The sequence below is a fragment of the Salmo salar genome, chromosome ssa05 (genome assembly GCF_905237065.1).
Source record: "Salmo salar chromosome ssa05, Ssal_v3.1, whole genome shotgun sequence".
NCBI classification, from domain to species: domain Eukaryota; kingdom Metazoa; phylum Chordata; class Actinopteri; order Salmoniformes; family Salmonidae; genus Salmo; species Salmo salar.
Genome location: NC_059446.1, coordinates 26,926,286 through 26,953,484, shown reverse-complemented (window position 1 = coordinate 26,953,484; position 27,199 = coordinate 26,926,286). Strand labels below are relative to the sequence as shown.

The 27,199-nt window shown below is 42.1% G+C and overlaps 1 protein-coding gene across 7 annotated transcripts in view; it reads right to left on the bottom strand.

The window, feature by feature from the left end:
* Nucleotides 1–27,199, bottom strand: part of LOC106604535 (follistatin-related protein 5) — a 206,601-nt gene that overhangs the window by 64,808 nt on the left and 114,594 nt on the right. For 6 of the 7 annotated variants that reach the window (XM_045718023.1, XM_014199253.2, XM_014199254.2 and 3 more), the window contains exons 5-6: nt 15,562–15,758; nt 12,586–12,706 (exon numbers count right to left, since the gene is read on the bottom strand). In XM_045718023.1, coding sequence (XP_045573979.1) covers nt 12,586–12,706; nt 15,562–15,758 — 318 coding nt within the window. Of the gene's footprint in view, nt 1–12,585; nt 12,707–15,561; nt 15,759–17,977; nt 18,048–27,199 lie in introns of those variants that run through there. The other variant, XM_014199255.2, reaches the window with a different exon arrangement.

Below are 27,199 nucleotides of genomic sequence, written 5' to 3'. Positions count from 1 at the left end.
TATGTTATCCACGGAGGAGCTAACCTCACGACGGATGTACTCTAAGTATTAGACCAGTCGTACGTGGTGTGATCATGGTTTGTGACTTCTAATGACTTTTCTCCTGAACGGAGGGTTCTATTTATTAGTGGCATGTGTTAACCATTGGAAGAGTGCAATGGAGATTCCCTTCCCCGTGTTGCACTCTGAGTGACTCCTATGTCGCTATTATCAACAGCAATTTAACTTGTGAGGTTACTACTCCTCTTACTCTTACTGAGTGTTGCTGGACTGACTGTGGTATTGGTACTGGTATTCAAGGGGTCCAGTTGTCCTACCGATTTATTCTGAAATATTATCTACCGGAACACATGATTGGAGCATATTACTAGTTGTATTGTAGTTGAACCTACACATGGCAAGGAATGATTATTGTTGCCATTTGTTTTGGAGGTGGACAAGTCCATTGGACTTCCTTTACGACCAGTGTGGTACACCTCAGTACTATCTTAGATGTGTTCTAAGATAATCCCCGTCAATGAGCCTGTCTGCTCCTCACTGTTCTCATAGGGGAGTTTACAACTAGATTTGATTTATGCTCTGGCGGCCTCGTACGATGTTGTCCGTAGTCTCGACCCCCCCCCCACCAGCCTCGATGAGGCTCATCATGGGTCTGGGCTACTATTCCCCCCCTTTGTGTCTCGGGACCCACCCACCAGCGGGTGGTGTTGGTGTCCGAGGCGCAAACGAAAAGGTCGGACCCTATGTACGAGTTGTCAGTGGCCGCGTTATTATGAGAATGGCTGTAACCTTTCAACCAAATCTCCTGGTGTTTGTGCTTCAACACCCTCAGTGGCTGTCGAGGACTGTCAGTCACCACCGCGTCCGCGTGTGGCAACCTCTTCAGTACCTGCAAACTGAGACGAGGATATCGGTCTGTGATATCGCAAAGTGTTTCACCAGTGGGAGTCATCGGGTCAGTTGCTGGACTGACGCCATTAGTGTCATTATAAGGGGTGACAGTCCCCAACAAAGCAGAAGGTGTATCATCGGAAGCAGAGTGTACTCTGCGCATCAATGTTTTTCTTGCTGAGACGGCCGCAGTGCTTGCGGAAGTGTCCGAAGGGCAAGAGAAGTTCATCTCAACTACCGTATTGCACGACTGCAAGGAGGAGGAAAGTTGCTCATTCACAGAGACAGCTGGCTCGAAATCCTGAAAAGAATGGTCAATCAGATTGGCTGATGGAATGTGTCGAGATATCGTAATATCTCCTTGGATCGGATTCTGCACCAAGAGGTTTCTAAACGTCTTTTTCCCAAGGGGTGCTTTCGACAGATACCCCTCGTGAATGACTGCGTTGCAGCTAGCGTTAGGGGAAGACAGTGTGGTCAGTGGAGAAGGCACTGTGGCCTGTGACCATACCTGGTTGGTTTTCCAATCCATCAATGGGAGTAACCGATCCATCAAGTCTGCTCCAAGTAGCAGGGGTACAGTTTCGAGGCTGGTAACATACACAGGGTGAACGAGTGATACGTCCTTTAAGTGTAGTTTCAGCATGACTCTCAACGTGAGAGGCGAGGTAGTCTGAGTGACCCCTCGAAGTGTAGTTTCGCATCGCTCCACTTTTAACCAATGTTTAGTTGGCTTCAAAGCCCTTTTGAGATCATCAAACAATGTTTGAGAGATGAGTGATATTGTCGCACCCGAATCAATTAGCGCATGACAAGTTAAGCAATCCTCCAGGACTGTTTCCAGGTATGGCCGTTTAGATTTGTGGTTAGTGGACATATTCCCCACAAAGTGGGGTGGTCGTTCGCAACGACGTGATGTGCCCTTTCTGTTCAAGGTGGAAGCAGATTGACTTTTCCGATTTTGAGTGGGCTTGGCTTTAACGAAGCGTTTGACCTTTTTCTTCGCAACTTTTGTATCAGAGTCTACAGACAAAGCCCAGGGGCTTGTTTCTTGATCAAGCGGGCCCTGGATAGGGTCTTGAATGAGAGCGGGAGAAATTTGAACTTTAACGTCCTTGTTATGGGTGTTAATTTCTGCGGACCTGGTGTCCGGTAATTCCCCGTCTAGTCCCGTTTACCCTTTTCTCAAATTGTTCTCGCTTTAGTTCTTCACGTAGTGGAACTTCTGGAGAACATTGGTCTACGTTTTGATCGTCCTTGAACCCTTTGTTACCCTTGTGCTCTGACACTTTGTGTGGGTTGGGTGCAGGAACGTAGTGAACAGGTCGATTGTAGCGGTAGTCGTTTTGAGGGCGACGTACTTTACAGTTATTTCGACCGCGGCGGTTATTGGAATCATGGTTTCGTGGTAGAAACTGTTGTTTTGCGTCATCTCTCGATGCTCCAATACCTGATAATGCACCCTCTAACTGGAGTGAGTGCTCCTGGTCAAACTTCAAAACCGAGTGGTCAGGGCTCTTAGCGTTGCGAGCTTTTGATGCCTCAAAAGCTGTGCTTGCAAGCTCTCTGAGTTGTAAGATAGGCAAGCCAACGTGGGCTGCAGGGCCCAAGTAGGTAATGAAGGTGGGATACATGTTCGACAGAAACATTTGTTTGAATGGTAACAGCTCTTCCATTCCTGGTTCCGTGAGTAGGCCAAAGTAAGCGAAACAAAGCCTATGATAGAAAGCTTGTGGGTGTTCGTTCCGAGCTTGTTTGACCGTGTTAGCCAGTGAGCTATCGTGTTTGCGAGTCGCAGAACCACTGAATTCTAATTTCAAAGCTGTGGCAAGTTTAGCGTAGTCATTTAGCACGTGTTGCTGTTGTAGGCGAATGAACCTCGTCACGTGTCTATTCGACGTTCGCTTCAACAGGTAAACCCTGTCAGAACCCGTAGCATTCGGGTAGCCACCCAACGCGTCCTCTATGTCAGCTAGGAACGTCTCAGTATCGTTTGGCTGACCTGGAACGGGGTCAAAGGTGGGGAAATTCTTGACGAGTTTGTCAAGGTATTCCGCGCCAAGCGGGCGGAGAGGGTTGGCTTCATCCTGTGGAGAAATTGGGGCCGACAGGCCAAGAGGAGAAGCCAAGCTTTGGCTTTGTTGGCCAAGAGGCTCCATATTACTCAGTGCCGAATGGCCAAGAGGAGAAGACTGAGGGACACATGATGGAGGCAATGTCTGAAACCTATCGTCTTCACTCCTTTGAGTACCGGACTCCGGTTGCTTGGATGGGTAGTCATGCTGTAGAGCGTGACCATTCTGGACTTCCTCCAGATGGTACCTAAGGGTGGTCTTCTGCTGCATTGCAGAGTCCACTTGAGCGCTTAGAGTACCGATTTTGGACACGTGAGTGTCACCTCTGCTCCTTTCGGTCTCAAACTTATCTGTCATGGTTTGCAGATAGAGGTCTCGAGTACGGAGCGAGAGATTCAGTGATGAGATTTCCTCTGCTTGCTTAGAAATCAGTATTTCTATCCTCATCACCTGAGTTCTCTCATCATTCAATTGGTCAGCGACTTCAATAAGTTCTGCTGATTTGTCATCCAACTTTGTCATTGTGTTCATCAACTGATCGTCTTTGGCCTGCAGAATTTGGAGTAGAACATTGTTACCTTGAGTAACGTTCAACAAAACTGCCTGCATGTTATCAAATTGTGCGCTCCTGTTTGTAGATAACTCGACAGATTTATCTAGTTTGGCGTGGACTACATCGCATTTAGTTTTGGCTAAATCGAGTTGTTCCTGCAGACAATGATTTTGTTGGAGAGTTTGTGCTCGTTCATCGTCATAAGTATTTGCAATTACTTTTAATTCTTCCGATTTCAAACGCAGTTCCTCGACTAGCAGAATGTTTTCATTTCCTGCTTTTGTCAATAGTTGCTCAGTTCTCTCCACCTTTGCCCTCATGTTAGCCATGTCTTGCACGTGCTTCAGCTGTGTACTGTGGTATTGGATCGCTGTCAACCTTTGATGGCGATACATTAGTGGTAAAGTGGAGAGAACCGTCACAAAGCCTGTGTTTGATGGTTGATTTTGGAGAGCGTTCGCAATTTCGGCTGTGTTTTCGCTAATGTCATAATTAGGGTTGGTATCCCTGCTGAGGTCAGAAGTCAATCCTTTTATGGGTGGAGGTTCACTAATTAGCGGAGGAGTGGTGACCACCTCCTTTGGTAGCTTGCACATTATTAGAAAAATTTAGAGGAAAAATGTTCCTATTTTTTTTTCAATGTTTGGGTTTGGAATTCATTGGAAGCTGCGAAGACAAGTTTAATCTATTCATAGATGTTGACGAACCATCAGTACTGTACCAGTAATGTGGAAGTTGGACGTGAATGAATTTGCAAAAGCAAATTGAATTAATTCATCAATGCCAATGATTAATCCTACCTGGGTAGGCTATCTGGGTATTAAACTTGAATTAACCTGAGAGGTTGCTTCATCCAGGTTAATATGGGAAGTTTAAAAGTGTCTCATTTGATTGCAAGAACATTAAGGTATGTTCAACAATTTAACTTATTAAATTGAATGTGATGATAATCCATACAATCTCCATTGATTGGATATCATAAGTGTTAACAGTAGTTCAAATGTTGGGAACACTCCCCACTATGGTACACTTCTTCCTTGGGCCGAAGCCACAAGGGATTCCCGCGGGGGCGGGACTTCTGTCAGTACTGGGTTACTGAATGGGTTTTGCAAAAAACAAATTTTACTGATTGATCAATTTTAATGATAAATCAAACCTGTATAGGCTATTTGGGATTTAAACTTTAATTAACCTGAGAGGTTTATTCATCTAGGTTAATGTGGGAAAAAGATTACAATGTCTCATTTAGAAAACTCATCAATTTGGATATTATTTAAAAGATCCGCTTGAGAATGTTAATCTGGCAATTTCACTTATTAGTTCAATTGAATAAGACATCGATATCCGTCTGGATATCATGAGTAACGACTTGAGTGTCACCTGACTAATTCTTCTTGAAGGAAAGTACTGGTGACTCTTCAGAGGTCCCTGCTGGCACACGCTGAAATCAAGCGGAAGTACCCAGGGCGGGACTTCCGTTCAGCAAGGCGGAGGATTTACAATGTGGCACATAACAAAATGGCTGTTTTCCCTTTTGTTAGCTTAGCATCTCAAGCAAGCTAATGCTACTTTATGCCTGAAAAATGCACAACATAGGATTCCCTTGGCAAGGGAAAGGTTTTACTCATAACGTATTATGTTCAAACCCTTTTCGGCGATATTTGACGATGTTTTAACCGGAACTCGCGGCAAACAATTAAATGCACCGTGGTCTACTCGCATCGAAACGCGAGAGAGACAGAGAGATACTTATCGCTGGTCAAGCTAATCTCTCCTAAATTTCAATCGGCTGGCTCTTTGTCCTCGCTCGAGAAATTAATAATGACCGAGCCTACACGCGTCTGAAACGCACGAGGCAGAAATAGCCCAGCGTTTGGCCAAACGCGCTATTTCTCAGATAGCTTTATCAGCCCTCATACAGAACTGTATAGGGTATGCTACCCACTGACTACGTCAGAGCACAACACGGAGGCGATTCTCCAGAGCACACACGCACCAATAATTCCGGTCTACAATTCCCATAATGTATATAATAAACTTGGTATATTATGTCATCTGCTTTTCAATTTTATATAGGCTGAATCAAAATGAAAGCGTCATCCTATTTTAGATTCCTCGCACGGGGGCTCCAAATGTCGAAATTACCCAAACGTGCGGCCTAGTTTTAGAGTCCACAGAGGGTGCGCCAAATATGTCTCTTCAGACACTTTTCGGATCTTTGAACAATGTTAAATTCTTAGGAAGCAGAGTATACTCTTGCTAACAAGTGGAGAAGGCACTGTAAAATTGGGTTTAATTTTTTATTTACTAAATACCTAAACTAATCACACAGAATTACATATACACAGAATACAAATGATGTCATACAGAAAACGTCCTGGTGGACGGAACCTGTATCATGGCTGGTTACACAAAGGAAAGGGGGTTGGGCTTGAATGAAAGAGCGGGAAGACTTAGGAACGAAGAAACAGCAGCTATGCTATCGTAAATACATTATCTTATGCATTCTAAATTACCGCCCATTTGGAAAAGGAAAATGCTATAAATATTTACTCTGAGCTGCGCTTCGGTAGATTGGTCGTAGATGCTGGCCGGGTTGGCCAACAGATCTTCCTGTCCTCGGAAGAATGTCTCTGGTGGTAAATTGGATACGTGGTGGTATCTTCGTCCGTCTGTTAGACTGGATCCGTCGTCCGTCCTTTCCTAGCCCCCGTCTACAGCGGCCGCTGCTAACTCAACGGCTAGGAAGTATCACTTCTGTAGTGAATAAGCTCAAAGTTCATACCATTCGCCACCAAAGCTCACGCCGAGGTTGGCTTAGTTCTGTACTTGACGTGTGTCCTTCTAACGTAGAGGCTGCAGACCTCACGTACTGGAACCACCTGGTTATCTTTTCGTCAAAGGCTTATATAGTGGAGAGGGGGAAGGATGTGTTTCATCGTTTATAACCCCTCCTCTTCACAGGGGTGGGCCACTGATCAAGCAGGGCACTTTCCTTATGAAAACCCAATTCTCTCATTTGGAAGCTAAAATTACATTTAATCTCCTAACAAACAATTTCAATATCAAACATTTCAATTGCATAACAATTCCATGTTACTCTAATAACTAGAGGGTGTATACTTTCTCAGGTACAGTTTATGTCGTCCTGTCATCAGCCATAATGTCTCAGATGACAACCGAACTGACATCCATACTCATTACGTTCCAAAGCATATTTCCAACTGGTTTTATTACCAAAATATGGTTCCTTTCCCCATTTGTTTGATGTTCCCAGACTCTCTATATTTAACAGGACATCAGTCCTTCAGGACAGCAGTCCTTCAGTAGGGTCAGAGAGGGGAAGGGAGAAAGGTATTTATGGGGGGGGGGGTCATAAACCTTACCCACAGGCCAACGTCATGACAGGGGCCATGCTGATTTGGCTGCGATGCCTCTCTCACCCACTCAAGTGAGTTATTTTCCTTATCATGTGGTTCGTACCAGTGAATAATATTGAGCTCTGTGCACGTGGCTGTTTTTACGTGTGTGCCTTCCCACCTGTGTGTGTGTGTGCGCGCGCATGCGTGCGTGAGTACGTTATTGCGTACGTGCGTGCGTATTATGTGTGTGTGTGTGTGTGTGTCTATCTATAAGTGTGTGTACATGTCTATGTGTGTGTGTGTGTGCATGCGTAAGTGTGTTTTAAAGGCAGGTTTGATTGAGGTGCGCCAGTAAGCCATCTCACCAGCGGGCTCAAGAAGAGCAAGAGGGAGTGAGTTCAACACACAGCTGAGTGTCCAAAGATGCATTAAGTAATTGCCTTCTAGCTCCACGGTAGGGATCTTAATAGCATCATTATGTTCAAAGTACAACGTTGCTCCAATAGCTGCATACCTCTCTAGACTGCAATCCAATGTGAGCGCGTCAACAGCGTACCTCCCCTTGACAAGAGCCGTGAAATGTTTGAGAGGGATGAAGCCAGCGCGTTTGTTTGCACGGAAATGCTTCCCTTCTGTCTGTATGTCTGTCAACAGTGATAGGAAGGAGGACTAACGTCTATAAGAAAGATTATGGTACACATGATATTACATTTTGTAGAGATGTGGTTGTTCTATCATGCAGCTTTCCTACACACTGTGTGATTCATAAACTGTATGTATCACATACACTCAGTGGCCCGTTTATGAAGTACACCACCCTGTTGACGAAAATGGTTAGCTCCTACACACAGTGAGTCACGTGGCCATGGCTTGCTATATAAAGCAGGCAGACAGGCATCAAGCCATTCAGTTACTGTTATATTGAAAGTTAGAATGGGCAAAACGAGTGACGTAAGCAACTTTGAACATGGTATGATTGTCGGTGCCAGTCATCTCAGAAACACCTCCTAGGTTTTTCATGCATGACAGTGTCTAGGGTTTACCGAGAATGGTGCGACAAACAAAAAACGTCCCGTCAGTGGCAGTCCTGTGGGCAAAAACAGATATTTGATGAGAGGTCGAAGGAGAATGGCATCTCAGAACACACACCTCGTTGATCCTTGTCACGGATGGGCTATTACAGCAGACAACCACACCGGGTTCCACTCAGCTAAAAGAAGAGAAGAAGAAGCGGCTCCAGTGAGCACGCGATCGCCAACACTGGACAATTGAGGAGTGGAAAAACATTGCCTGGTCTGACAAATCCCGGTTCCTGTTGCATCATGCTGATGACAGTCAGGATTTGGCATAATCAGCATGAGTCCATGGCCCCATCCTGCCTGGTGTCAATGGTACAGTCTGGTGGCGGTTGTGTAATGGTGTGGGGAAAGTTTTCTGATATGTTAGGTCCCTTGATACCAATTGCGCAAGGTTTGAACGCCACACCTTTTAGAATCTATCCCCCAAATAATTCAGGCTGTTCTGGAGGGAAAGGAGGGTCCGACCATTACTAGATGGATGTACCTAATAAACTGGCCACTGTGTGTATATCATATATATCACATATTAATCATAAGCTTTCCAATCCTATCCAATATCACAGAGAGCTCTGATTGTAATAAATCCAGTCAATTGCAATGTTCTGGAATTATAGTTTACATATAGAAATTCAGTCCACACTTCAGGTAATGACTTCTTACTAATCAATAATCAATATAGTACATCACTGATCAAGCATATAGTGAAATGTTAAGTCATGCAATCTCATTTGATGTCAAGGAATACATACATTAATGGTTATACAAGACTACAAGATTCACTAAAGGTATGTGAATACGCAAGCTATATTTGATAACGGACCAAACTTCTGGAAGACAAGACATTCTTGTATCCTATTGTGAAACAGCGAGTATTCTTCAACAAAGGCTATATCCTGTTAGAATTGGTTCCAAGTCGCAAAAAATGCAATTTGTCATGGATTTAAGTTAGAAATGATGTGAAATCCTCCCGTGGGTATTGCTAAGGCCCAATTGGCTATTTTCTCAGTACCTCAAGTGATTTTGAGGATATTTCCAGGGGGAAAAAGATGGAAAAGAGAAAGAAAAAAATTAAGTTAAAGCATTTCAAATCTTTCTAATACATAACACATTCTGCAAAAATCACACTTTTGGAAAATGGATCCAATTTAACAGCACTCCTTGAAGCCAGTGAGCAGAATGCTCCACGGGAGCTTGTCGTGAGAAAGCATGACGATCCATTAATTGTCAATGCGCCGCAAGCGATGAATAACACCAGAGTTGTCTTAATGGAGGCAGGCAGGCCCAGAAACCATTTTCATCTGCCGCTGCCCTGAAGAAGACAAGGCTGTCTCCTTTGGTTGTCTAATAATGATCCGTAGAGAAGAGCCAGAGTTTAAGTAAACTCATTTTCTATCTTTGCAAATCCACATTCAGATCGAGGGATTTTGGAGCTCATAAGAGTAGGCAAATTAAAGAACAAATAAGCTGCTGAGATCGTTATTATGTTCTATTCAGAGAAAGAACAATACTTGAACTGTTTACTTAACTACCAGCATGAATAACTTCCATCGCTGACATCAATGTGGTTCATTCCAAATAAAAAGGATAACTGATTAACATAGGTTATTGAGGTGTGAATCCTCTTAATAGATGATACGCCATATGACATTAACCCTAGACTTATATAACTTGGCCTGACGTTTTCCACACCGATCACCTTTAGTGTGTCCCCCGAATGGCATAGTTAGTGTACTACTTTTGACCAAGGCTCATAAGAGCCCGTTCAAAAATTGGTGCACCATATAGGAAATAGGGTGCCATTTGGGATGCAGTATTAGTGCAATGGCAACCCACTACGCAAAACACAAGTGACACGTTTCAAAGCCGTGGGGTCCATCGGCCTGTCACCAACCATCAACCTCTGGATCGATACTTCAGCCACTGACTACTACAGACAGCCACTGGCAGACAGCCACTGACAGACAGCCACTGACAGACAGCCACTGACAGACAGCCACTGACAGACAGCCACTGACAGACAGCCAGCCAGGAAGAAAATAAAGCATGTACACCAGCAGCTCTTTCCTTCTCCTCATCTATTCAGAAGCTGCCAATGGGTTCTCATAGATATAAACCCTCTAATATTTAGTGTTTGATCCTACAATCAAGACTTAGCGATACAGTGACATCTGCAACCTTGGTATTTTACCATCCCCATGCCCTAAGGTTAAGGTGACATCAAATGTACAGGATGTGAATGCCTTATCTGTCCTAAACCCGGAGTGCATTACACAGTCATTCACCAAATTATTCAAGGATGACAATACATAAGACTATCTGTAATGTGGCAGACATAATTTCATTTCTATCAGTAACTTGGTCTAATTAAAAGCCATCATTCCTGCTAGATATTTACCTTACTGCTAGCTGAAGCGATTGATTTTTATTTTCTTGAATATGGGATGGAGTCAATGAATTATGCATGGACGTTAGTGTCTTATCTTTAACAGTGACAAACAACGTTGCTGTGATTTGAATATTCCAAGTTGTATGGAAGGCCTTATTAGCAAAACAGACACACATCCTGTGTAAGACAGGTCCCGTTTTCATTGGGATTGTAGGCTAGTTCTGCATTTACTGCTGTTATTTGCAAAATGGTACTATATTGCTAAATATACTGAATCAACAAATGTACTATACAAGTAATCTTATGGTATTATATTTTAATGGAGCGCATTGACTTGGCTAATGAGAGCTGTGAACTGGAAAAATAGGACTCAAATAACATTTAGTTGCGTAGTTAAGTGCTACACGATCTGAAGCGACAGTAGTCAGCGCCATCATTGAGGTTCACAAAACTTTTTGTTTATCTTCTTATTTTTTACATTCACTCACATAAAACATCTGCAACAATAAATTAAGGTTCAAGTGATCACAAAATCTTTTGCAAGGCTGGTGGTATTTAAGGCTTTGGTATAGCAGCTATCTTTACTGTGGTAAAGGGAACACAGAGGCATTGTGTTCATAATGCACATGAAAGCTGGAGGTCTGTAGATGTAATCGGTTTACCTGGTCAATATAATCCTAACTGAAAACTGTTTCTACCTCTGGACGTGTAACACATTCTTAGCCTTATCTGAATTTAGCTTTGGGTGAAAAGAGGGCATTCAAAAGGACTATGAATGCTAAGGGACTGAAAGGCTGGAATGACATTCAACTCCATAGTGTATAGTAGGCTATCTCGCATAGACTAAGAGACGGCTAAATCATATCAAGCTCACCATTGCTTGGTTGGATCCTACAGAGTAAATGTGCACGAGCATTAATACACGTTGTGCAATTTCATGAATTTTATCAAACGGGGTTCATGCTTTCTCAGTCTTATATTTTATTGGTTTGTCATGAATATTGACTAAGTAAAAGAACTAGCTGCCATAGACAGGGAGAAAGAAATACTAACACATGGGAAAGAAGAGGAAGCGAGGTTAAGAGAGATGCTCTACCACCAAGGAGAGACAGTCATAGAAAGTCTTTCATTATCTTTACATTCTGCAATTTCAGCCTGAAGAAGCTTGGGGGAAGAGTTTAAAAAATGACTAGTTGGAGCTAGTGCATCTCAACTCATCAAGGAAGCTAAGCTCTCCTCAGATTTGACCCATCTGACTTGGAGGGGAACAATAGACTGTGCCAGTTTGTTATTTGCTCTTGTAACTTTTCTTGTCTGTCCTAGAAATGCTTTATATTCAAAGAGCTGATGAGCGACCAATTTTAAAATGGGAATGTCATTATGTATTCTTTATCTTGGCATCGTGTTTCAACCCCAGAGAAATGTCAGAGGATATTGAGCAAGCTGGAAATGTCAGACGGGAATGATTTGAGAAAGGAAATTAGGCAAGAAAATGTAGCGTAATATGTGTTCATGTTACTTAGGTTGGCGAAGAGTAACTGTCATCGTTGTGTTGTACTAACAATTGGGGGTTTGGTTTAAGCTCTTTCAATATTTTCTCTGTGTCTAGTTTTATACAGTGACACTGACTCAATATTGGAACTCATGCATTTACCCATCGCTCACTACTGGGTTGCGACGTTGGACCCAATTTTCCAAGAATATAGAGGAAATTTTTCAGTAAATATCTGGCACTCACACAAGTCATTTTACCAGCGAAATAGCAAAGTAAAGGACTTTGCCATTTTATTACCCTTAAATAGCCTATGATGAATTGTAAATCTCCCACAATTAAAGCTTCAGCGATGAGAACAAGTGTCTGGTCATTCAGAGAGATATTAGCAACTTTTGGTACTATAACTATTGTATAGGAATGTATAAAAAATGTCCGACCATAGTTTTGAGTAAACAGTAAACATTGTAAACAGTTTTATCCACTTTGCTGTCACATAAAGGCATCGGTTACTTATAAAGCTTTTAACTCTATGTGCCTGAAAGCATGTCTATTGTCCAAGTCAACACAACATGTGGAGGGTATTATTCTTCAAATATCCTGGTCAAAAAAGGAAAAAGTAAATGGTAATACATAGAAAAGAGAAAAATATACACATGGTACTCAAATACACATTTGAGTATTTTACACAACCTTACTACCCTGAATGACAAAACATAAGCATTATCAGTTGATCCTGCCACTCACCGAAAGCTGTATAGAACTCGTCCTTTGTCAGGTGCTCGTCGTCGTTGATGTCGTTGTATTTGAGAAGGTCAAACAGAGTGCACTCAGAGACCTCCTTGAACAGACCTTCCTGCTTAATAACCTGCAACAGAAAAATGCATTGAGACCTGGGCCAGTATGTAACTTATAGTTAAAGCTCATTCTAGACCTGGGCAAGTAGGTAACTTACAGTTAAAGTTAAGTCTAGACCTTGACTAATATGTAACTTACAGATAAAGCAATGTCTAGACCTGGGCTGGTATGTAAGTTACAGTTAAAGCTAAGTCTAGACCTGGTCTAGTATGTAAGTTACAGTTAAAGCTAAGTCTAGACCTGGTCTAGTATGTAACTTACAGTTAAAGCTAAGTCTAGACAGTAGGTCTAAGTCTGGTATTTTGGGGTCTGGGGTTTGCTTTTTTCTTGTACCTTTCCCCCCATCTCCATGTTTTGGTGCTGAAACCTTGGAACCAACCATGGAACTGGGATTTCTAATGTTACAGCATAGAGCATGCAATGTAACACGATCAATTCTCGTTCTAAGTATGTGGTTTCTAACCTAAATTCAATTTCACATTTAAGTTTGACCTTGATTGTCTATTGATCTCTTATTTCTGGAAGTAAATATGCTGAGGAAACCCCTTTTCATGGTGCAAAGACCTGTTATGTTTTATATAAGGTTTGAAATAAATCACATCTCGGGGCGACATTCACTCATCCATCATTCTAGATCAGCTGTCATAAAGCTTGACAAAATATTACTGCTTAATGAATCATCCTCTACTTTGTCTTTTTCCCTGCAGCGTTGGCTATGCTTTCTTAACACTTATTGAACTAAAAGTGTAAGCTATGTAGAATGATCACAATTTGTTTGATGATTGAACCTCATTAGTTGCATTTGAAAATGTTCTTTAAGCCATCTGTGAATGATAATGCACTAGAAATGTATTTACATTGAGCTCTGTCACTTCACAGTGCATTACAACACTTCACAGTGCATTACAACACTTGCTAAAAGCATTCATAAAAGTCTACGTCTCCTTTTAGAAAATCTATAACAATACTTGAATGGCAATTGTATGCATTCATAATGCATTACCGAGGCACAATTGGTTCAGAGAAAGTATTATCAAAAAACGTGGTATTCCAAAGTATTCTCTGCCTTCCTGATTGGCCCCATGGCAGATGGTTTGATTAAGGGAGATGGTAAAGGCAGAGTGACTGTGTGTCACCTCAGTCTATGATGATTCTCACACCATCTCTTAAATGTTTTATGTCCCGGCCTGAAATCAAACCATCTTTCCCTTGCTCTGTAGTTGATGTTCGGGTTGGATGTACTGGCAGAATCGACCCATCTGATTGCAACAACATAAAGAAGGGGGTCAGTGTCTGAAGATTGGGTGGAGGGAGTGCACCACCCCCTCCACCCAGACACGCACACACACACACACAAGCATGGAAGTACACACACACATCAACACACACCATGCCAAGCCTGAACCTTTTAACTAAACTAACAAAATGACACGCATTATGTTAGAGAAACAGCTGTAACGTGTGTTTGGAATGCAGCCGCAGTCCGTGTCAAATTAACACCCCATTTACAGAGGCGACGGGACATTAGACAGTCAGTCAAATGTAACACCTCTTTTACAATGAACAATTACACAAATAGCAGACTCGTAAACGAGGTCTGAAATTATCGGTCACATCAAATTTGTATAATTTAACATGGCAAGAGTGAAGAGCGAGGAAATTCGTTATTTTACTGATTGAATTCTCGGCCATAAGTGACCTCTGTGATGTGACATAGATTAAGGTCAACTGTGTCAACATCACCATATGCCTCAAGGTTTAAGAGAGACTGTAGCATTCTCCTGTGAGGAATGCTTTAAAACCAACATGGCGTTACTCAATCTGTGCAGTCGATGTTTATGGACAGACTGACGTTCAAACACTTGGATAGACGATGGCTCATAGCTTGGTGTCTAGCCCTCAGTGCCATCCGTAGTTTAATACCTTTGGTATCTATGGTTACTACCTAAAGCAACTTTCCGATGTGTCAACGTGGCATATTTGCATATTCAAAGAAAGCCTAACACTTTATTTCACCCACTTTGCATTGATTTGTGCTCTCATCTCTGAGCTGAAAGCCTCGCTGTTATGTAAAAAAAAAATAATGCAAATGATATGAAAATATAGTTTAATAATATCAGAGCTGTTGGCAGTAATCAAATGGGGCACTTTGTATAAAAAAAGTGAATGCATAAGAATATGAATCAAGCTAGTTTCCTCTCTCACATCAATCCAATAGAGACTGGCGGAATCAGAGTGCCGCTGGATATATTAGTATGAAACTGACCTGAGAGCAGTTGAACGGTTATTTAAACCAGCAGTAGTTGCTTACCTATACATTAATTAAATGCATGGCATATAAACTAGTCCTCAGGTATTGTGAGACATGTATTTATTATGCGTAAAATGTCTTCCTTTCTCATGAAAGCCACTCAAAGCTCCCTTTTCAACCACGCTTTCTGGCAATAACAGTAAAAGCCAGCATTCTCCCATGAGCGGAAAGTTCCTTTGACTTGGATTATTATATTTTGAAAGATTTAACGGCAACTCTTTGCACGTCGCTTTACGAATTAAAGACCAAATGAAGGGAATAAAATGGAAAATAATGCTGAGGGCATTAAGATGGCTCATAGTAAACTCCTAGTATAGTAAACACAATGTTTAGGTTCTGATTGTTTAAGCTTTTCAATTCAGGGAAGGTGCGATGGTATGGCTACTGACATGTGGGAGAGACATTTACTGTGGCTTTATAGTCTACCCTCAAGTCCACACTTGTGACAGTTCGCTCCTCCTTGGTGTGTAGCAAACACAATGTTGGGATGTTGTTGGTTTTCCCTTTTCTTTGAATCACTTAGTGACATCCAAGTCCCACCCTCATCTCCTCACCTGTGATAGTTCACTGCTGTCTACTCTCCTGCTACCATCGGCGTCGAAGCGCTGAAACACAACATCGACCAGCTTCTTCCTGGTAGCCATGTTGTTTTTATGGCTCCCACGGTTGCCAGTTGCCATGTATCTCTGGTCATACATGTCCAGAATCTTGGTCTTCAGCCTCCGGTAGTCACTCAGTCTGCAGTTGTCATCTGAGGAACAAAATCAAGAGAGAATAAGTTAGTCTAAAATTTCTGAATCATGTACTGTAAGACACATATTAAGTCAATGGGCACACCTGTGTGCTAATGAGTCTCTTAATGCAGAATATTAAGGTAAAAGCTTTGACGAAAGGAGTTGTTTGAGTTAGAAATGTCAGTTATGTCACTTCATATGTAAACCACACAGTACATTATGCAAACAGTACACTGTAATTCAAATGTCAGATGCCTTGTTTTCCTCATAATATGTAAAAAAGAATTACATGTGAGGCAGAATGTTTTCCTTCTTGTTTTGGTCTCTGCCAAGGGAGTGTTATTAAGCTCTTAACTTTACCATATGTCAGATATCAATTAATTATGTTAACTTTCTGATCAAAAGCATTGCTATTCAAATCATAATAGCAACAACCTCACATGATCAACTCTACTTAGATTTAAAAAAAATGTGTACTTTATTTTTGTCAAACCTACCTGACACATTTAACCTAACTGTCAAAAAACCACCAGGGAATACCTAACACTCATTAAACTTCCTCCTGGAACACACTGTTTTCTGTTTTGCATGTTCAAGGAGAGGGGGGGGGGGGGGCATCAGTATTGTAAGTGTGCTAAATAGCAATGCTTTGTATGACTGCTTTCCCTAAGATAACATGAACAATGACTTCAATCTTACAGCATTGCGCCACCAAAAAAAGCCACATCAACGTCAACAGAAAGCCATCGATGAGCGAAATCATTGCTCAATGTCAAACACCAACTCTGACAGTAGGAGGAAAGCTTATGATGTGTATTTGCAATGCACCATCAAAGCAGACTCGTCAAAAGAGTCAACTACAATAAATATTTAGCATAGAAGAGTTACAAGCAAAAAATAATGACTGGAACTTCTTGTTCCAACACATGACATATAGTAAAACTTATTTTCTTGTATGTAGAGAAGTGTCACTCTCATAATGACAGTTCCATTGGCTGTTGTCAATTACGAAACACCTGAGTAGACTTTGCTTTCATCCAATCTAAAAAGAAAATACTAAAGTATGAAAGAAAGTTTGAGGGAATGTTTGAGTTGCTTTAGACAAGTGTTCTCAAAAGTGGCGTAACACATTCAGTGACAGACAGTCATCTCAAAGCTGGAGCCAACATAAACACAGCCTCTCCAGGACTGTGGCATCACCTGTTACAGTGTGTGACTGCACCATTTGGCCGCCAAGCACTGCACATCATGAAATTGCCTCATTTTTGACAAGCCTTGGTGACAGAAAAGCTGCCTTCCTCAGAAATGGCCAAATGAATAAAAGATAAATGGCTGCTAGCCCTAGCCCAGGGGATATGAAGGTCAGTGTCATCAAAAGCCCTGGACACACAGGGACAGACAGACAGACAGACAGACAGACAGACAGACAGACAGACAGACAGACAGACAGACAGACAGACAGACAGACGCACACACACAAACAAACGCACGCACACACGAATGCATGCACGCACGCACTCACACACTTACGGATAGACAGACAAATAAACAGACACACACAGACATATTCCGCACCAGCCATTACCATGAACCCGTCCTCCCCATTTAAGTAGCCACCAACCTCCTGTGATACTGACACAGACAGACAGACAGACACACTCACTCTCTTTTTATAAAATACAAACACACACAGGTACAGACAGTAGTGAGTATTCATTAAAGGGATTCTTCAGTATTTTGGCAATGAGGCCCTTTATCTACTTCCCCAGAGTCAGATGCACTTCTAAAATGCAGTTGGAAGGAAATTGCTAACTTGTGCTAGCGCAATTGCTAACTTGTGTTGGCGCAATGTCTATGGGTATCTGCTTGCAAGGACTTCCAATCATTGCGCTAATGTTAGTTAGCATTGGCTCTTCCTCCTCATTTCCAAAATCCCAAAGTATCCCTTTATTAACAGCCATGGTAGCAAATAAAAAACTAAACAAAAAATATATACTTAAAGGGAAATTTTGCCACTTTTCAACCTTATATTCATTATCTCCACCACCATACCAGTGACTACATATGCGAAAACAGCGTGTTTCTTTTATCTGTGTTTAAAAATATAAGAAGTTCCTAAAAAATGTCACCGCGAATCTCATAAGCTGTGATCGAATACCCATACTAACACACTGTATATTACATACTTAATGAGTATATACTACATACTATATACTATTAGTTCATTTTAGAATACCGTAAACAAACAGTATCCTTTCTGTTGAGCGTACTAGCTCTTCGTCGGTCTACCGGAAGTTGATGCTGTTGCTATGCAACCTCTTGCTAGTTAGTTAGCATAACAAATTACTAGTTAGAAATTTTACGACTTCGGGTGTGTTCTTAAATTCAATCTGGAGTGCCAGAGTGTGCTCTGTAAAATCAGAGCATTGTCAGATTGTCTGTTTGTAAATTCAGAGCGTTTCGCTCTCAGAGCGCACACTGGATGCTCAGGCCGAGGAGTAGGGTTGATTTGAGCGTTCTGACCATACAACGGCAGTCAAGCACCAAAGCTAACGTTGGCTAGCTTGCTAGCTACTTCTAGGCACAAATGAGGCCACTCTGGCTATTTTACTCGCCCTTGCAGAGCTGGTTAGGCAGTTTTCATGTTATCCAGAGCGTTGGTAACTGTACTGTAACTGTGCTGATGGCACCAATTTAATGACGCTTTTTTGCCGACATTTAATGACACTGGCCATATTCAACGGGTGTTGGGGCGCTCGTAAATTCATTATTCTGTGCTGTGGTACACTCAGACGAGAGTGATGTGAAATTGGAGTAGATAGCCAGAACAAATGCCCATTGAGAACGCACAACGACTATACCATTAAGCTAAGCTAAATTTGACGGGAATAATCAAGTAAATAAACATTGGGTAGTTGGTTAGATAGCTTATAGTTAATACACTGGAAAGTTTGATGTATAAGTAGCCAACTAACGTTAGGTAGCTAGCTAACAACATACCGGTACATACTCCTGTAAAGATATGCTATGTGGTTCGTAAGGACAGTGTAGCTAACAAATTGTCAGCCAACATAACGTGTAAGTTGACTTATTTGAAAAGTCATTACTTTATTACATTGCTCAACATTTTCTTAACATTTGTCATAATTAGTTAAAGCAATGAATTGTATCTGCTCTTGTTGTACTTCGGCTGCATATTTCCCGCCATTTTCTTACAATCTGAAAACAATGTGAAGCCACGTCCATTTCCTGAAGAATTGCATTATGGGCCCTAAAGTACAGAAATAGTGTCCTCTGAGTGTATACTTCATATTTTGGCGAATTTAGTACGACATCCGGGAACGTTTCGCATACTAACTACAGTTGAAGTCGGAAGTTTACATACACTTAGGTTGAACTCATTTTTCAGCCATTCCACAAATTTCTTGTTAACAAACTATAGTTTTGGCAAGTCGGTTAGAACATCTACTTTGTGCATGACACAAGTAATTTTTCCAACAATTGTTTACAGACAGATTATTTCACTTATAATTCACTGTATCACAATTCCAGTGGGTCAGAAGTTTACATACACTAAGTTGACTGTGCCTTTAAACAGCTTGGAAAATTCCATAAAACGATGTCATGGCTTTAGAAGCTTCTGATAGGCTAATTTACATAATTTGAGTCAATTGGAGGTGTACCTGTGGATGTATTTCAAGGCCTACCTTCAAACTCAGTGCCTCTTTGCTTGACATCATGGGAAAATCAAAAGAAATCAGCCAAGACCTCAGAATTTTTTTTTTAGAACTCCACAAGTCTGGTTCATCCTTGGGAGCAATTTCCAAACGCCTGAAGGTACCACGTTCATCTGTACAAACAATAGTATGCAAGTATAAACACCATGGGACCACGCAGCCATCATACCGCTCAGGAGGAGCTGCGTTCTGTCTCCTAGAGATGAATGTACTTTGGTGCGAAAAGTGCAAATCAATCCCAGACCAACTCTATTTCGATTTTTAAAAATGTGTACTTTTTTTGTCAAACCTACCTGACAAATTTAACCTAACTGTCAAAAAAACCACCAGGGAATACCTAACACTCATTAAACTTCCTCCTGGAACACACTGTTTTCTGTTTTGCATGTTCAAGGAGAGGGCGGGGGGGCATCAGCATTGTAAGTGTTCTAAATAGCAATGCTTTGTATGACTGCTTTCCCTAAGATAACATGAACAATGACTTCAATCTTACAGCATTGCGCCACCAAAAAAGCGACGGTATACTACACCAAACACCAACTCTGACAGAAGGAGGAAAGCTTATGTATTTGCAATGCACCATCAAAGCAGACTCGTCAAAAGAGTCAACTACAATAAATATTTAGCATAGAAGAGTTACGAGCAAAAAATAAAGACTGCAACTTCTTGTTCCAACACATGACATACAGTAAAACGTATTTTCTTGTATGTAGAGAAGTGTCACTCTCATAATGCCAGTTCCATTGGCTGTTGTCAATTACGAAAACACCTGAGTAGACTTTGCTTTCATCCAATCCAAAAAGAAAATACTAAAGTATGAAAGAAAGTTTGAGGGAATGTTTGAGTTGCTTTAGACAAGTGTTCTCAACAGCAAAGGACAACAACAGCAAAGGACCTTGTGAAGATGCTGGAGGAAACAGGTACAAAAGTATCTATATCCACAGTAAAACGAGTCCTAAATCGGCATAACCTGAAAGGCCGCTCAGCAAGGAAGAAGCCACTGCTCCAAAACCGCCATAAAAAAGACAGACTACGGTTTGCAACTGCACATGGGGACAAAGATTGTACTTTTTGGAGATATGTCCTCTGGTCTGATGAAACAAAAATAGAACTGTTTGGCCATAATGACCATCTTATATTTGGAGGAAAAGGGGGGATGCTTTCAAGCCGAAGAACACCATCCCTACCGTGAAGCACGGTGGTGGCGGCATCATGTTGTGGGGGTGCTTTGCTGCAGGAGGGACTGGTGCACTTCACAAAATAGATGGCATCATGAGGAAGTAAAATTATGTGGATATATTGAAGCAACATCTCAAGACATCAGTCAGGAAGTTAAAGCTTGGTCGCAAATGGGTCTTCCAAATGGACAATGACCCCAAGCATACTTCCAAAGTTGTGGCAAAATGACTTAAGGACAACAAAGTCAAGGTATTGGAGTGGCCATCACAAGCCCTGATCTCAATCCCATAGAAAATGTGTGGGCAGAACTGAAAAAGCGTGTGCGAGTAAGGAGGTCACAAACCTGATTCAGTTACTCCAGCTCTGTCAGGAGGAATGGGCAAAAATTCACCCAACTTATTGTGGGGAGCTTGTGGAAGGCTACCCAAAACGTTTGACCCAAGTTAAACAATTTGAAGGCAATGCTACCAAATACTAATTGAGTGTATGTAAACTTCTGACCCACTGGGAATGTGATGAAAGAAATAAAAGCTGAAATAAATCATTCTCTCTACTATTATTCTGACATTTCACATTCTTAAAATAAAGTGGTGATCCTAACTGACCTAAGACAGGGAATTGTTCCTAGGATTAAATGTCAGGAATTGTGAAAAACTGAGTTGAAATTTATTTGGCTAAGGTGTATGTAAACTTCTGACTTCAACTGTAGTGCCCTAGCTAGGTTATCCTTGTGTGTATTACCCCAAATATGTTTATTAAAGTGTCTATTGCCCCAGCTATATTGTCTAGTGCCCAAGCTATGTTATTCTAGTTAGTGCCCCAGTTATGTAATTGTAGTGTCTAGTGCCCCAGCTATATTATCGAAGTGTCTAGTGCCCTAGCTAAGTTGTCTAGTGTCCCATCTATGTTATTCCTAGTGTCTAGTGCCCCAGCTATGTTATTATCATATCTAGTGCCCCAGCTATGTTATTCTTGTGTCAAGTGCCCTAGCTATGTTATTCCAGTGTCTAGTGCCCCAGCTATGTTATTATAGTGTCTAGTGCCCCAGCTATATTGTCCAGTAACCCAGTTATGGTTTTATAGTGTCTAGTGCCCTAGCTATGTTATTATAGTGTTTAGTGCCTATAATAACATTGCTAAGACACTAGACACAGCGCAATATTGGACTCATCTGGACTCCTTCACTTTGTTGATTGCCCCCTCTATATCTGTCTGTTCCTCAGTTTGTTCCCTGTGTCAGCATTAATGTCGTTATGTTTTTCATTTTCAGACGCTGTCCTGTCTTGTTTAATGTCTGTTTATTTATTAAATGTTCACTCCCTGTACTTGCTTCTCGGCTCCAAGCGTCGGTCCTCACAGAATGCTGACAACATTTGAAGCATCAGGGAGTTTTTTTTTTTGTTTTGGTTGGTGACGTCGGGTCTGGGGCCACTGTCGAAGGAACCGGGGCTGCCTCATCTGGCTCGTTGGGCTTCCACGCCTTAGCTGGCTCGAGAGGTTTCCTTGCCTCGGTTGGCTCGGCAGGCTCCCACCCCACGTCATGCCTCAGCCGGCTCGCCAGGCTCCCACGCCTCAGCCGGTTCATCAGGCTCCCATCCCACATCATGCCTCAGCCGGCTCGTCAGGCTCCCACGCCTCATCTGGGCCATCAGGCTCGCCCAGGTGGGACGCCGGGTGGCACCCCTAGAGGGGGGGAACTGTCATGACTGCTCCCTCTCCCCCTCTATGGCGCTTGAGGGAACCAGGTGGCCCATCATTATGCACACCTGTCACCATCATTACAGGCATCAGCGGAATATTGGACTCACCTGGACTCCTTCACTTTGTTGATTTCCCTCTCTATATCTGTCTGTTCCTCAGGTTGTTCCATGTGTCGACATTAACGTCATTTTGTTCCCCTGTCCAGACGCTGTCCATGTTTTGTTTCTTGTCCGTTATTTATTAAATGTTCACTCACTGTACTTGCTTCTTGTCTCCCAGCGTCTGTCCTTACACTATGTTATTCTAGTGTCCATTGCCCCAGCTATATTGTTCTACTATCTAGTGCCCCAGTTATAGTAATATAGTGTCTAGTGCCCCAGCTATATTATTCCAGTGTCTAGTGCCCCAGCCATGTTATTCTAGTGCCCAAGCTATGTTGTCTAATGCCCCAATTATTGTATTATAGTGTCTAGTGCCCTAGCTATGTTATTGGGGGCAAACTACCCACCCTCCAGGACACCTACAGCAACCGATGTCACAGGAAGGCCAAAAAGATCATCAAGGACATCAACCACCCGAGCCACTGCCTGTTCACCCCGCTATCATCCAGAAGGCGAGGTCAGTACAGGTGCATCAAGGCTGGGACTTAGAGGCAGAAGCTGTTTTTCAATCTCGAGGCCATCCGACTGTTAAACAGCAATCACTAGCACATTAGAGGCTGTTACCTATAGGCATAGACTAGAAATTACTGGTGTCACGACTGTCTGAAGAATGGGACCAAAGCGTAGCGTGTATATCGTTCCACATTTTATTATAACTGTGAAACTATGCAAGACATACAAATAAACTAATGACCAAAACAACAAACTGTGACGAAGAGGCTCAACATATATAATCTCCCACAAACCCAGGTGGGAAAAACAACCACTTAAATATGATCCCCAATTAGAGACAACGATGACCAGCTGCTTCTAATTGGAGATCATCCCACCCCAAAAAAACATAGAAATACAACAACTAGAACGCCACATAGAAATACATAAACTAGACAAAAAACCCAACATAGAAAAAAGAAACTAGAACCAACACAGACATAAATAAACTAGACAAAACCCTCTGTCACGCCCTGACCTACTCTACCATAGAAAAATAAAAGCTTTCTATGGTCAGGACGTGACAACTGGCCACTTTAAGGAATGGAACACTAGTCACTTTAATAATGTTTACATATCTGGTTTTACTTATCTCATATGTAAACTCAGCAAACTCAGGACCCTGTCTTTCAAAGATAATTCGTAAAAATCCAAATAACTTCACAGATCTTCATTGTAAAGGGGTTAACCTCTTGACGGTCGCCTAGGATAGGGGGCGCCACAGCGCATTTTGAAAAAAATTTGTGCCCATTTTAAACGGCCTACTACTCAAACCCAGAAGCTAGGATATGCATATAATTAATACTCGTGGATAGAAAACACCCTAAAGTTTCTAAAACTGTTTGAATGGTGTCTGTGAGTATAACAGAACTCATATGGCAGTCAAAACCCCGAGACAGATCGAAACAGGAAGTGGAATTCTGAATTGCGAACTCAACTTGCCTATTAATCACACCGTGAGCTATGGTTCATTGAGCACTTCCTATTGCTTCCACTAGATGTCCCCAGTCTTTACAAAGTGATTTGAGTCTCCTACTGTGAAAACTGACAGAATGACACGCTGTGGAACGTGGTCACACGGAGAGGGCCATCACCATTATGACGCCGGCGCCGCCCTCCCCTTTCGAAACGTTTTGAAACACAATGCAATCGTTCCCCTCGAATCTTATTGGAGCTCTGGTTGAAAAAGCCCTAAAGATTTATGTTATACAACGTTTGACATGTTTGAACGAACCTAAATAAGAAAAAAATGCATTTTGTGTCTAGTACCCCAGCTATGTTATTGTAGTGTCTAGTGCCCCAGCTATGTTGTCTAGTGCCCGAGCTATGTTGTCTAGTGCCCGAGCTATGTTGTCTAGTGCCTCAGCTATTTTGTCTAGTGCCCCAGCTATGTTATTCCAGTGTCTAGTGCCCCAGCTATGTTATTCCAGTGTCTAGTACCCCAGCTATGTTATTGTAGTGTCTAGTGCCCCAGTTATGTTATTATAGTGTCCAGTGCCCCAGCTATGTTGTCTAGTGCATCAGCTATGTTGTCTAGTGCCCCAACTATGTTGTCTAGTGCCCCAACTATGTTGACTAGTGTCCCAGCTATGTTGTCCAGTGCCCCAGCTATGTTATTCTAGTGTCTAGTACCCCAGCTATGTTATTCCAGTGTCTAGTACCCCAGCTATGTTATTCCAGTGTCTAGTGCCCCAGCTATGTTATTGTAGTGTCTAGTGCCCCAACTATGTTGTCTAGTGCCCCATTTACAGTATGTTTTCTAGTGCCCTAGCTAAATTGTTTAGTGCCCCAACTATGTTGTCTAGTGCCCCTGCTATGTTGGCTTGTGCCCCAGCTATGTTGTCTAGTGACCCTGCTATGTTGTCTTGTGCCCCAGCCATGCTTTCTAGTGCCCCAGCTATGTTGGCTTGTGCCCCAGCTATGTTGTCTAGTGCCCCAGCCATGCTTTCTAGTGCCCCTGCTATGTTGGCTTGTGCCCCAGCTATGTTGTCTAGTGCCCCAGTTATGTTGTCTAGTGCCCCAGCCATGCTTTCTAGTGCCCCAGCTATGTTGTCTAGTGCCCCAGACATGCTTTCTAGTGCCCCAGCTATGTTGTCTAGTGCCCCAGTCATGCTTTCTAGTGCCCCAGCTATGTTGTCTAGTGCCCCAGCCATGCTTTCTAGTGCCCCAGCTATGTTTTCTAGTGCCCCAGCTATGTTGCTAGTGACCTAGCTATGTTGTGAGATGAGTCAAGTGACTTGAGAAATATATACTGTCTAGTATATACGACGACCGGCTCTTTTTTGGTCTTTTTTATCTTTATCTTTACCTTAAACTACATTGTTGGAAAATGACCCATAAGCAAACGTTTCACCTGTTGTTTACAAAGCATGTGACAAATACAATTGTATTTTATTTGTTCTCAATGGTTGTCTCAAACTCAAACACCCCTACATTTAACCAACTTGAACAACATCTGCAACCTTCAAGTCTTTGCTACAACAAGAACATGCAAACGTTGTGAGGTTTGAAATACTGGATAAAGTAAAATGCATTTTGTGTCTAGTACCCCAGCTATGTTATTGTAGTGTCTAGTGCCCGAGCTATGTTGTCTAGTGCCCTTTGCTACAACAAGAACATGCAAACGTTGTGAGGTTTGAAATACTGGATAAAGTATATTTATTTCAATTTGCACCAAGGCTTTCTGAAACAGTTCTTCAGCAATGCATTCTGAACTGCAAAAAGACTCCTCTCAAGAGATTTAAATATGTTGTGATAGACCCATCAGCGAGTCGCTTTACCCCTGGAGTGCCTCTGTATAATGCAAGCTCCGTCAACATTGTTCATGTCGGAAACGTATGACCGCTCCGAGAGACCCGAGAGACAGCATGTAAAGCAGTCGCCATGGATGATTGGCCCTCTTGATGGGGATTTTTTCACCCCCGCCACAGACTCTCATTCAGGCTTTGTAACGCAGAGCGTGCAACCTTGGTTTTGAAAAAATTATTCTGGTCACGACAGGCCGATGTGACACTAAGTGGCTCGCTAAGCTCCACTGCGAGAGACCCGTTGCGTGTTATTAAATATAATGGACTGGTGAAATAATTAGCAGGTCAGCTCCCCCTTCGGGGATGAGAATATATGGGCGAGCAGACGCACCCATATGCAACATATTGATTGGAAGCGGCTGACGGATACGTTTTGGATCCTTCACCAACGCCATCAAGGAAGAACTGTCGATGGAAAAGTGGAATATAGCAATCAAACAGAGAAATAGCTCTCAACACTTGGGGTCCTCATGTTGAATCATTGAATTATGCCTTGTGCAATGGCTTTGCTGCATGGCGAATCTGAAAGAAATCACTATTCTTTATTCTGTCAAGTCATCTTTGTTTTTCATTCCCCCAATTATAGATAAGAAGAGGGCTCCAGTCAAGACGATAAGACGGAGAATAGACGTGATGTAATTGTGTCTGCTGTTAAGATCAATCCATTCTAATTAAATCCTCAGTTGCCTTTTTAGTTAAAGCTGTTACAGTTCTTCGGGGCAAAGATGATAGATGATCAAAGGAGGTCAGTTCAGGGCTTTTGTCTCTTGTTTCTTCATATGTTATTTGAAATTAATAAGTTAAGCCCTAGATTCTATCAGATCAATCGTTCCGAAGATAGCCGAAACCCGCATAGCAGATGTTTTGGCGGTGTTTGAGGTGGAACTGCGTTGGAGCTGTAAAATCGGTGTGCAGCTGCTCTTGTGATCATTGTCAGGAAGCCACACCCATGTTAGAAGGATAGAGCGAGAAAGTGTAGGCTATATATAAATAATTACTCTCAAACAGAAAAATCATTCAATAAAATGAGAATTTTTATCTTCATAGTCCCTTTCCTGCAATCAAATGCCCTAGTGGCCTCATGGGTGGAACGTTAATAATATTTTTCATAATTCCATAATTAATAAACGTTATTTTTTTAAAAATGCAAAAAGTCCGGTGTTTCTATGTCAAACAGTTTTGTTATATTTCAGTCTTCTGTGATGTATATAAAGTGTAATATTGGGATGCAAACTCAAAATCTAATACATTTCAACTCTAGATCTGACATGGTAGAGATATAAGCCCATAACCATGTGTGTGCGGTGTATACTTTTGTTTCAAAGTAAATTTGTTTAAGACTACCAAGAAACACTCTGTGTGATCCTGATTTAGACCACTG